We start from the raw sequence: 11900 nt of genomic DNA, 5'->3' as shown, positions 1-11900 counted from the left end.
CACGGGTGGTCCGATTATCTAACTAGCCAATAGACGCACAGTCTTCACACTCCAAGGATCCGGACAAAGGCGCGGGACTATAAAAAATTCAGGGGATACTGGCACAGACGCAGAGAAGCACTTCTGATACAAAGGTCTCAGAACAACGTATGCAACAGATCCAGCAAGCAGCAGCTCAGTGCGCTACTGACCTCTGCACAGTTCGAGAACAGTTGGAGGGCCTCCACACAAAGATCGCTGCACTGATAGAGTGACTCAAGGGCAAGTCACAATGTTTGTGTTGAGGGCCTGTTGGGCATGGAATCCCCCCAAGGCATATTTTGGGGCTTAAAGCCCAAGTTTTGACCGAATCTTGTTGTAAAGCTCCGCGAATTGTGGGCGCAGGGCATGAAAGTATGATAGAGTCACAAGGTTGTCCACCCTATTTTTGTAATGTAATGTCGACTGGATAGACCTACCCATGGTCCGTAGACCATGGGATTGTATAAATAGAGCGAGGCTCTAAGTGTAAGAAGGAAAAAATGGAGAATAGGGAATAGAAGAGAAGCATGAGAAAGTCTAAGTGATTGGGTCGCAGGTTAAAGTGTGTCTTTGGGTCGTAGAGTAGGAGAATGCTCTGCAGCTGAGTACGCAGAGACCTAGTAATTCGCAACTTAGTGTGCGGACCCCTGCAGCTGAGTGCGTAGGGCGAGTCGAGTTTGTAACCATGGAAGGAATCAATAAAGAGAAGTTTTGTTATAATTCTGTGTATCTGTTCTTGGGTTAATGCATGATTGATATAATTTGCAAATACACTGTTTATTTACTGCGTGCACCTGTATGAATGGTTTATGTTGTTAAGTATAACTTAAAGCCCTCAAGTAGGCAAAGATAATTAACTAACATTGGAATACAAGTAAGGTCTTGGGTAATAACGCAGAACGCGACGCTCAACCCTTGAGTAGGGTTGCGCGAAGGCAGGATATCAAGTTGAGAGGAAAGAGAAAGTGCGAGAAGCAACCTGCGCACAGGGTCAAACTGCGGACTAGTCGAACTCATCAGACATCTCTAGGGTGTAGAAACCTGGTTGTAGCACCCTCCCATACTACTTCGGGTGAGACCTCAGTCCGCGCTCCGCGGACTATTGTCGAAAGGGCCAGTAGTAATAGGATTTGTTTGGCTAAATTAACTTTGAACCTGGGTGAGGTCCCAACAAGCCAACAACCATTAATAGAGGTAGTGCTACAAATTGGGAGCAAAAGGACTCGTAGTTGTGTTCAGGATAAGACAAGAGGAGCTAGGATTGTGCATTACATCATTTAGACCATTAGTGTATCTTGTTCCTGTATTCTTGTACTAGTGGATGTATGAGGGTCAGTATCCTTGGTACGGGGGCCCTAGATAGTTATATTACAGTTTGTTAATATAACAAAGTAGGCTTGTTGAAAATTGTAAAAAGGTTGTTTATATTTGTGCACGTGTTGATTTACTCTTGTTTGTATTCCGCTGTGAAAAGTAGTTTGTTGTTGTATTTGGATTGGTAGTGTTAGTGATTCTAAGACCCTAACCTAGGTTCCAGTAATGGGGAAAAACAACAAAGGTGGTGATATAGAGAGGTACCAAGAGAATTAATCATTTCCTATGAATGATATTCAATAAAGGATCCAGGGTACAAAAATAATATTGACCATTCGATATTCCATATTTCAGGTTTTTGTGATCTTCATACTTGTGTAAATCATCTTCTGGATTCTTCTCACATTAGGTTTTTGTTATGATCAATGTTTCGAACTAGCAACGGTGGTTCGAAACGTTGCTGGTTCGAAACGTTGATCATAACAAAAACCTAATGTGAGATGAATCCGGAAGATGATTTACATTCAATATTCTTTAAGCATACTTTGAATCATGGTAAATTTCTCAACCTAATCTAGGTTCTCTAGGTGTTTGGTGGTATCAAGCCACTAAACATGAGAGGTGTGATTCATAGCCAACCAAATCGAGCACCAAATGGTTCTTGGTTGGGGAGCTTGGGTAAGGAGTTGGATTTGAGGCTCTTATGGAGAGGTGATAGCGACCATTTTTCTACTCTAGATAATAGAAGGGATACCCTACTCCAACTTAGTCTTCTAAGTCAAATTATAGAGGTGATAACCTACTCCATCTTGGTCTTTCGAGTCAAATTCCTTTGACACTAATGGATATCCTACTCCAACTTAGTGTTCTAAGTCAAATTATAGAGGGGATAACCTACTCCATCTTGGTCTTTTGAGTCAAATTCCTTTGACACTAATGTCTACATGAAGGCATAATGACAAAGTGGACTTACATAGGCAAAGCAGGCCAAAACAAGAGGTTCATGATCTCCCTTGAGAAGAATTATGCTTAGTGGCATTCAAATTATACATCGTAAGTTGAAGGGAAATCTTAGCAACAAAAGAGTTATTCTATTCGAAGGTCCTCGAGTTTACAAAAGCTCCATCAGTATAATTGGATCAAAGAGTTGAGGAAAAACATTAGATGATTGGAAAATATATTTAAAAGGAAATAGAAGTGTGGTTTCAAGGCCCATCCTTTTTTAAGAGTTTAGAAACACAACTATACCAGACTACTTATGTTTACTAGATGGTAAAAGAAATGCTAACTAACGCAATATTCTACAACAAGACATCATACACAAAATTGTTTATGATATCTCAATGCTAAATGAAAAACATATAGTAACCAATCAAGAGACCAACCCTAGAAGATACCTTTCCTCTCTCTCATCTCTAATTGGGTCGAGAGACACTCTACATCCTAGTATAGCGGAGACGTCTCTTAATGTTACATTTAAAAATAATAAAATAGTATTTACATTAAAAAATTAAATAATAGTAATAACAAAAAAGAATATGCAATTTCTTCACCACTTAATATGGAAAAAAATTTAAAGTGGGTTATAAATAAAATATTTCAATATGCATATTGAGAGAGAGAGAGAGAGCATATTTTATTAATAGTTGACTTCTAAAGAATTAATAATTTCTTAATGTTTAATATCGAATTGATATATAACATTTAAAAACATATTAATAATAAAATTAATTCAATGCCTATATAACCCTTTGAAATAGCTCAATTGGCTTTCTTTCTTGTGTTAATATACTCTTTAATTGACATAATTAAATTAATAAATTATCCAAATTTATAATACATTTTTGTTGCAAACATCAACATATATGTTTATTTTTTTTGAAAGGTTTTTTTTATAAATATTTATAATTTTTTGGGGAATATAATGTAAAAAATATTTAAATTAAAAAAATATATATCTATAATGTATATTTATATTTATTTATTAAAAAATATTTATTAATTGATATAATTAAGTTAATAAATTATCCAAATTTATAATACATTTTTGTTGCAAATAAGGAAAACATATGTTTATACTAGTCGGAGCTAGTCAAGCTTTGTAGTGCTTAGGATCTCATAATTTGCAATGGTCTAAAGAAGTGGCCCAATTCTAGCCAGATGACTTGCATCCATGGGCTTGGTAGTAGCGTGGTAGACTATGTTATTTCCGATCTCCCTTTATACAACGAAATAATAAATCTTGACATCTTAAACGACCACGAGCCTGACTCTGATCATAGGCCTTTACTTATAACTCTCAACTTTGTCATGCATAGGGATCCCATAGAAAATAATACTTATAGCCAAAAGAATTTAATATTTGATAGAAATAAAAACGATCTCTTTCTAAAAGAATTAAAAACTAATTTGCTTCCTTTATCTAGCATAGGCAACATAGAAGACCTCTACCATAATTTTACTACAACCCTCTCATATTCTATTAATAAGTTCTCAATTGAAGTTTCAAATAATAAAAGAAATAGCAAAACCAACCCATGGTATGACAAAGACTGTAAAAATGCGAGGAGAGCTATTAAGGAAGTTGTTGATGAATCTCTTAAAATGGACCAGATAAAAATATACAAAGCCCTAACTAAAAGAAAAAAGAGGCAGTACATTCGTAAAAGACAAGAGAATCTCTTACACCTCTCTAAGGTAGCTCCTAAGAAATTTTGGAGGCAGATCCTGACTAGGAAATCTAAAGATAATAATAAAATTGCTTTACACGATTGGAATTCCTATCTTAAAAAGCTCTATGAATCTCCAAATATCATGAATAACTTTGAAACCCTGCCCACAACAAAAGAAGTCTTCTCTCTAGAAGACATTGATTTTGGGGTTAAACGCCTGGCTAATGGGAAAGCTAAGGACATTGAAGGTTACCAGGCAGAAATCTTAAAATTGGAGGCCCTGTTCTCATCCCACACATCCACAAGCTTTTCAATCAAGTAGTCAAGCAAGGGTTCCTTAAGTTATGGACTGAGAGCCTCATTATCCCTATTTTTAAAATTGGGGATACAAATAACCCCTTTAATTATCGGACAATTATGATCAACCCTCTCTTAGCTAAGTTATATGGTAGTATTTTGGAAAAGAAGTTGAGCATATGGCTTGAAAGTGAAGATAAGCAGGCTAAAGGCCAAGCGGGTTTTAGAAGGCATCACTCAACAACAGACCACCTCGTTATGCTTAGAATCATTGTGGAGGAATGTCGTAATGATAAATCCAATCTCTTTTGTTGCTTTGTGGAATTTAGAAAGGCTTTTGATATGGTTCCTAGAAACAACCTTTGGAATAGATTAGAAGAGCTAAAGGTTCCTTTTGAGTTGAGAGATGTTGCTATTAGATTATACGAGAATGTAATTGCCAAGCTAGAAAGCAATGAGGGGTGGTCAAAAGATATTAAGTGTAATATTGGAGTTAAACAAGGTTGCCCCCTCTCCCCTACCCTATTTGGCATTTACATTGACAAGCTCGAAGGTTATTTAGAGGAAGCAGGATGTGCTGGCACGATCTTAGCTAGGCTAGTCATCATCATTCTTCTCTATGCTGATGATATTGTTCTCCTCGCAAGGTGTCCATCTGATCTTGATAAGCAGCTCAGGCTTCTTAAGGATTTCTGCTCTACCATAGGTATGACTGTTAACACTGACAAAACAAAAGTTATGATTATCAAATCCAAGAAGGACACCTACGCTAATTTTATGTATGACAATAATAACTTGGAGGAAGTATATTCTTACAAGTACCTAGGAATTGATATTCATCACAAGCTCAACTGGAACTATAGCATTGAGAAAAGGATTAATGGGGGGTGGAAAGCTTACTTTGGTCTTGAAAATAATTGTAAAATGGCAAACCTCGTAATGTGGGATAAAAAGAAGTTCCTCTTTGAAACTTTAGTCACTCCTATTATCTTATATGGATGTGAGGTTTGGGGTTGCAGCATCTCTAGAGAATCCTGGAGAAAGATTGAGCAAATCTAGAAGCGCTTTATAACATATAACCTGAAAATTAAAAGCAATACACCCTACCCTATTTTCCTTATAGAAGTAAGTCTTTCCCCTATCGAAAGCCTAGCTATGACTAGGCTTCTGTTGTACAAGCACAAGCTCAATAACATAGGAGATCATAGACTTCCCAAGCTAGCTTTAAATTCCAGCCAAAACCATCTAAGGCTCAAACGGGGGTGGTATAAAGACACGAGGGCCTGGATAAACCATTGGGAGATCAACAAGAACAATGCACTGCAAAACATTAATAACATTAAAAATATTGTTACTTCTAAGTTCAAAGAAAAAATGCGGTGTGAGAAAGATTTAGCGGCTAAAAGAAAATTGAGTTATTATAAGAAGGTCATCAACCCCACTCTAGAAGATCAAAATTATCTCTCTATTTTAGCTAGCTCAAAGAAGAAAATTAATTTAGCAAAGTTTAGAACGAACTCTCATGAGCTCCATAGTGAAACAAGTCATTGGACAGTTCCTAAAACACCATGGACGGAAAGAATTTGTCATCTCTGTGATAATAGGAACATTGAGGATGAAAACCACTTCCTCTTAGGGTGCCCCGCGTACAACCACATTAAATCTCAGTTTCATAATCTTTGTCGCAATACTGACCTTCCTAGCCTTTTACGATGTCAAAATTATAGTGAGCTTGGGAGGCTTCTCTCCAAGCTTTTTGAGCATAGAAATAAAATCTTAAATCAAACTAAATAATTTGTTTCTTTAGATCCGATAGACCAAAGTTTGGTCTGAGTGGACGTTAACCATCATCATCATCATCACTAATTAAAATATATATTTAATTTTTCATAGGCCTTTTTCATAAATATTTCTAATTTTTTTAGGGAATATAATTAAAAACTTTTAAATTAAAAAAAATTAATGTATAATTATATTTATTTATTAAAAAAATATTGAAGAATATGTGTAATTTTTATTTATATTTGTTAACTTTTTTTCTCTAATAAATATTTTTATTAATATAAATATTTTTATTTTTTTTACGAAATATAATATAAAAAATGTTTAATTTTAAATTTAAAAAAATACTAATAAACTAAATAAGTATTTATATTTATAATTATATATAATTATTATTTAAATTACACTAATTTCATATTTATTTTTAAAAGTTTTAAATATGAGAAAACAAGTTTTTTTTAAAAACTCTAAAGAAATCAATTTAATTTAAAATGTATTATTTTAATTAATATTTTAATTAGAAAAAATATGGTTAATGTTATAATCTTAATATTTAAAATTAAAAGCATATAAATAATTGCCATATTTAATAAAAATATAATCATTTAAAAGAACATTTACTACACTGCTTTACTTCTCAGATTAAAAAGAACAATTACTTTTCAGATTAACACACTGGAGAAGCAATTCCTTCAACTTCCGTAAGTGACCCAGCGAAGGCATCACCGTCTCCAGCAAAGGGTGTCCTATCCACAGAACTTCTAAATCACTGGGGAGTTCAGCAATCACCCTGTCCACCAATTCATTCTTCAAATTTGTGCCGGTCAACTTCACTACTTTCAGGGACATTCGATGCCCCAGTTGCGAGGGCCATACTAACTTTTTCACAGCCGGAAAGATCTATATGCTCGAGGGTTCTTATATTTCCAAATGCTTCGCTTGAGATTGTTAAATTAGCACAACAGGAAGCATTAAAATATCCAAGGCTTCTTCAATTCCCGAAAGAATCTGGCAGACTCTCCAATTTCTGGCACCAACCCAGGTCCAAGCTGTGGAGGTTCGACAAGCTGCCGAAAGAATCTGGCAGCCTCTCCAATTCCTGGCAACAACCCAGGTCCAAGCTGTGGAGGTTCGACAAGCTGCCGAAAGAATCTGGCAGCCTCTCCAATTTCTCGCACGATCTCAGGTTCAAGCTGTGGAGGTTCGACAAGCTGCCGAAAGAATCTGGCAGCCTCTCCAATTGAGAGCACTCAGACAGGTCCAAGCTGTGGAGGTTCGACAAGCTGCAGAAAGAATCTGGCAGCCTCTCCAATTTCTGGCACCAATCCAGGTCCAAGCTGTGGAGGTTCGACAAGCTGCCGAAAGAATCTGGCAGCCTCTCCAATTTCTGGCACCAACCCAGGTCCAAGCTGTGGAGGTTCGACAAGCTGCCGAAAGAATCTGGCAGACTCTCCAATTTCTCGCAATAACCCAGGTCCAACCTGTGGAGGTTCGACAAGCTGCCGAAAGAATCTGGCAGCCTCTCCAATTTCTCGCAAAAAAGCAGGTCCAAGCTGTGGAGGTTCGACAAGCTGCCGAAAGACTCTGGCAGCCTCTCCAATTTCTCGCACCAACGCAGGTTCAAGCTGGGGAGGTTCGACAAGCTGCCGAAAGACTCTGGCAGCCTCTCCAATTTTCTGCACCAGCCCAGGTCCAAGCTGTGGAGGTTCGACAAGCTGCCGAAAGAATCTTGCAGACTCTCCAATTTCTCGCACGATCTCAGGTCCAAGCTGTGGAGGTTCGACAAGCTGCCGAAAGAATCTGGCAGCCTCTCCAATTTCTTGTACGAATGCAGGTCCAAGCTGTGGAGGTTCGACAACCTGCCGAAAGAATCTGGCAGCCTCTCCAATTTGTAGCACCAAAGCAGGTCCAAGCTGCGGAGGTTCGACAACCTGCCGAAAGAATCTGGCAGCCTCTCCAATTTCTCGCACCAACGCAGGTCCAAGCTGCGGAGGTTCGACAAGCTGCCGAAAGAATCTGGCAGCCTCTCCAATTTGTTGGACGAATGCAGGTCCAAGCTGCGGAGGTTCGACAAGCTGCCGAAAGAATCTGGCAGCCTCTCCAATTTGTTGGACGAATGCAGGTCCAAGCTGCGGAGGTTCGACAAGCTGCCGAAAGAATCTGGCAGCCTCTCCAATTTGTAGCACGCACTCAGGTCCAAGCTGTGGAGGTTCGACAAGCTGCCGAAAGAATCTGGCAGCCTCTTCAAATTCTGGCACGAACCCAGGTCCAAGCTATGGAGGTTCGACAAGCTGCCGAAAGAATCTGGCAGCCTCTCCAATCGACTGCACCAAGACAGATCCAATTCCTGCAACTGCAAAGGTGCCTGCAAGATCAAGCATTTCGAGTGTAAGAAAGATGGGAAAACCGTGAGAAATAATTGAAGACCCTTTTATGCAATATCCATAGACAAAAAGTTTAGATTTACCTGCGATATGTCTTGCCATAATGTTCTCAATACAGCGCCCTTCACTTTCAAAACCCTTAAATTCTCAATATTAATCCAGGATGGTAGACAAGTGTAGGGACAATGACGCCAAGAAAGCCATGAGAGATTTGGCGAATGCACCCGTAATATACGATCTAACAGATGTCCTTCAGTCTCAACAAGTTGAAAATTCATGACATCACAACCAAGAAAACGATAACGTTTTTTGTCCTGCCTATTGCTAGGCTCAATCACCCGCAGCTTCCCCAACACTTTTGAGCTCGTCCCCACTGGTTTGGTGCTATGCCCCTCAGGGAGCAGCCAAATTCCGCGTGCTTTGCTTAAAACCTGTTCATTCGGATGGAGAATTAAGAAACTGTACACAGATTGCTACGGTTAAGTTTAAATATTTTGAAGGTGAAAAACGATGGAGAAATTGAAAAAGGTTAACTATTTAAAAAGTTTGAATGATTGAGGACTTACAGAGGAGTAGTTGTGCAACCAATCATCAATGTTCCCGGTGGGACGCCAAAGACGGCGCGGCGTTTCTTCCTCTGCAATCTGTCTTCCCATGTCTCGCAGTTGATCGTGCATATGTATCACATTTTTATCATCTACTTCAACTAGACATTTGCCCTCTAAATCTGTAAGCCGCAGCAAACCGTTCCAGCCTGACGCGTCCCAAACTGCTATGGCACTTGTTTTGCTTTCTCCTATGAAGAAAAAGGTGATATCTAAAAAGATCATCTGCTCCTGTTCGCTGAGGGCGTCGTAACTGATTTTTAATCTGTTCTTTATATCAGGTGAAACTTTCACTAGAACTTTTGATTCATTAAGTTTAGCCTCCCAATAACATTCAGGTTTTCCAAAGAGAAGTGCCCCAAGCACTTTCAAAGCTAAAGGCAGTCCATCGCATACTTGAAGAAACTGATCTACAAGATCTTCAAATCCATGGAGTGGATTGGTTTGACAAAAGGCTAATGAACAAAAGAGCTGTTGCGAGTGTTGTCTGGGAAGGCCTGTTAACTTATAAATGCACAACTCTTCCACTCCTGACCTTTCCAGCACATCTTTATACCGAGATGTAATTAAAATAAAGCTATCCGGACTTAAGACATCTTTAACCGGTAGAAGTGCCTCTAGCTGATCATCATGATCTATGTCATCTAAAATTAACAAGACATGAGCAGATTTGAGATGCTTTTCAAACTTCCCTATACCTTCATATCCAATTCTATTTCAGGCAGGCCCTGAGTCAGGCCCCTCAGAAGCTCCTTTTGCACCGAATGTAATGAGGTTTTATGAGCCTTTTCTCTGACATCGGATAAAAAAAAGGACTTATTGTACTTGGAACTCATTCTATTGAAGAGTTCTAAAGCCAACGTTGTCTTCCACATTCCACCAAGGCCGACTATGCCCGCAACCTGGATTTTTCCAGCCTGCTGTTGCTTCAAAACTGTAGCTTCAAAATCTGTGACTTTGTCATTTAAACCAGTGGGATGTTTGGCCACATACAATCCTGGTTTTCTAATCATTTTACCCACACATTCAACGATCTCATCTATCATGTGCGCCTCGTCACTAGATATTCTCCCACAAAAACACCAACATAAAATAAATAAATAAATGAAAGCATAGGGCAAAGTATCATATATAGTGTATACATAGAGAGGGGTTTGGAGGTCTTACCCGTCATACTTGTCGTCCAGATCAAACCCACTTATGTCTGCAACAGAGGAAAGAGCATCTCTCCACTTCTGAATAGTAGCGGGATCATATCGTAGCTTCTCTTCTTGTGTTCGAGGGTCCAATGTTGTCTTCGTTTCCAGCTGGTGCAAGCTGAGACCATAACCTTTAGTTTTGTTGTGATCTGTCCACCTGAGATCAGCGGGGTTGATATGGTAGAAGACAGGGATAATTGGAGCCCCAGACTGTCGCATGAGCCTGCATATTTTGGTGAAAAGACGGCAACGTGGACGGAGGCGTTTCTAATAACAGCTTCTAATTGAGAAGGAAAAGGTAGTCCTTCCTGCAAATCCTGTCTCAATCCACGTAAATGAAGAGCATGGTAGAGATGGCCGGCAAAGCTCTTCTTCACTTCCCCACGATGGTTGATAAACACATCGTATTTATCAACAGCAGCGGTGGAAGAGGAGGAAGCACCATCCGAAGATCTCTGATTTTCCATTTCAATTTCTTCGATTTCACAGGGGGTTTGGGTGATCGAGGATGCAGGCGTTAGGTATGCTATGGCGATTGTTCGACGATTATACGAACTGAAAAGCTCTGGATGGTCAATGCAGAGGGAGATGACGACTTTATGAGGTGCAAGAAAGTGGAGAGTGCAGAGATTACATAAAGTCTCCTTGTAGAGGCAGAGGGTAATAGAATAAGGAAAATATTTTATTTGCGAAGGCCATGAGAACCGTGTCAATGTTATCACCTTTGAGTGTGGGGTCCACATTGGTAATCATAGACAGGCTGGAGTCCGAGACGTGTGCATCATCCCAGAAAGCCCAATACGCGTAAAAAGCAGAAGGCGACAAAATGGTGAACTCGAAAGCATGTTCTCTCCACTTGTGAATCTTATGGACTACAGCTTGACACCCATCTATTCAAATCAATGAAATTGATATAAAGATGTTTTCTCGTTTGCGTGTGGGGTCCACATTGTTAATGGTCTACAGGATCGAATCTTGATCTCATTGCGCGTGGGATCGTATATTTATTTATAAAGATTATATAAAATTATTAAAATTTTAAATATTTTATTAAAATAATTCTAAGTATTTTAGAATTGGCATATTAAAAGTTTCTACATTCTAATATTAGTTTTTATCTTTAAAATTTCTCTTATTCTTAAGCTAATTGTCACAAATAAAAATATCACAAATAAATGCCTCAAGAGAATTCAAACTCAACCATCCCATACAACCACCCCAAAATAATTCATATAAATACACATGTAAGTACATGAATTATGGCATTTAAATTCATCTTTTAAGAGGTCTCTTAAAATCTAAATGACTATTCATATTCAGTTGAGACTTTTCATATTCTTCTAAAATGAATAGTAATTCATAATACCATCTATCATAATCCTATTACATTTAAGTTTAACATAAGTTATTATGATGCAAATTTCACAAAAATTACTAGATTGGTAACTATATGGCTTCATAGTAACATGGGCACACAAACTGCACTTAAATAAATTATTATGATTATTATTATTCTTTAAGAGCTTCATTTCTATTTTATTTTGAAACATAAAATACATAGTTAGAACAAAACGATAGAGGCTACATGGTTGATTTACCTTGAGAAAACCAAACCACTGAGTTTTG

General features: G+C 38.2%; 2 protein-coding genes across 3 annotated transcripts; both read right to left on the bottom strand.

Moving 5' to 3' along the window:
• Positions 1-6690: 6690 nt before the first annotated feature.
• Positions 6691-10932, bottom strand: LOC149199434 (uncharacterized). 2 transcript variants are annotated; one of them, XM_089402429.1, is made up of 4 exons: positions 10243-10932; positions 9037-10134; positions 8554-8901; positions 6691-8451 (listed from the first exon to the last, which is right to left on the bottom strand). In XM_089402429.1, exons 2-4 carry the CDS (start codon positions 9298-9300, stop codon positions 7078-7080), a joined length of 1986 nt encoding a protein of 661 aa, XP_089258555.1. In that variant the 5' UTR covers positions 9301-10134; positions 10243-10932; the 3' UTR covers positions 6691-7077. The 2 variants fall into 2 exon arrangements, with proteins under 2 accessions (XP_089258555.1, XP_089258556.1); XM_089402430.1 differs by lacking the exon at positions 10243-10932 and having other exon boundaries at positions 9037-10214.
• On the bottom strand, positions 9768-10741 carry LOC149199435 (disease resistance protein Roq1-like). The gene is made up of 3 exons (XM_089400572.1): positions 10520-10741; positions 10243-10382; positions 9768-10134 (listed from the first exon to the last, which is right to left on the bottom strand). The coding sequence occupies exons 1-3, from the start codon at positions 10739-10741 to the stop codon at positions 9768-9770; spliced, it is 729 nt and encodes a 242-aa protein (XP_089256698.1).
• Positions 10933-11900: the final 968 nt, after the last annotated feature.

This window comes from Pinus tabuliformis, chromosome 2_1, assembly GCF_031772625.1.
Source record: "Pinus tabuliformis cultivar Carrire ecotype Pingquan chromosome 2_1, CPIR1, whole genome shotgun sequence".
Lineage (NCBI taxonomy): Eukaryota > Viridiplantae > Streptophyta > Pinopsida > Pinales > Pinaceae > Pinus > Pinus tabuliformis.
Note: the sequence above shows the minus strand (reverse complement) of the source record. Positions and strands in the feature narration are given on the sequence as shown.

Coding starts and splice junctions, on each gene's coding strand:
- LOC149199434 (XM_089402429.1), bottom strand. CDS start 9,300: ATGATCTTTTTAGATATCACCTTTTTCTTCATAGGAGAAAGCAAAACA. Junction 8,902..9,036: donor GGTTGCACAACTACTCCTCT/GTAAGTCCTCAA, acceptor CCGAATGAACAG/GTTTTAAGCAAAGCACGCGG. Junction 8,452..8,553: donor TATGGCAAGACATATCGCAG/GTAAATCTAAAC, acceptor TTGATCTTGCAG/GCACCTTTGCAGTTGCAGGA.
- LOC149199435 (XM_089400572.1), bottom strand. CDS start 10,741: ATGGAAAATCAGAGATCTTCGGATGGTGCTTCCTCCTCTTCCACCGCT. Junction 10,383..10,519: donor ACGCCTCCGTCCACGTTGCC/GTCTTTTCACCA, acceptor AGCTTGCACCAG/CTGGAAACGAAGACAACATT. Junction 10,135..10,242: donor CTGGACGACAAGTATGACGG/GTAAGACCTCCA, acceptor GAGAATATCTAG/TGACGAGGCGCACATGATAG.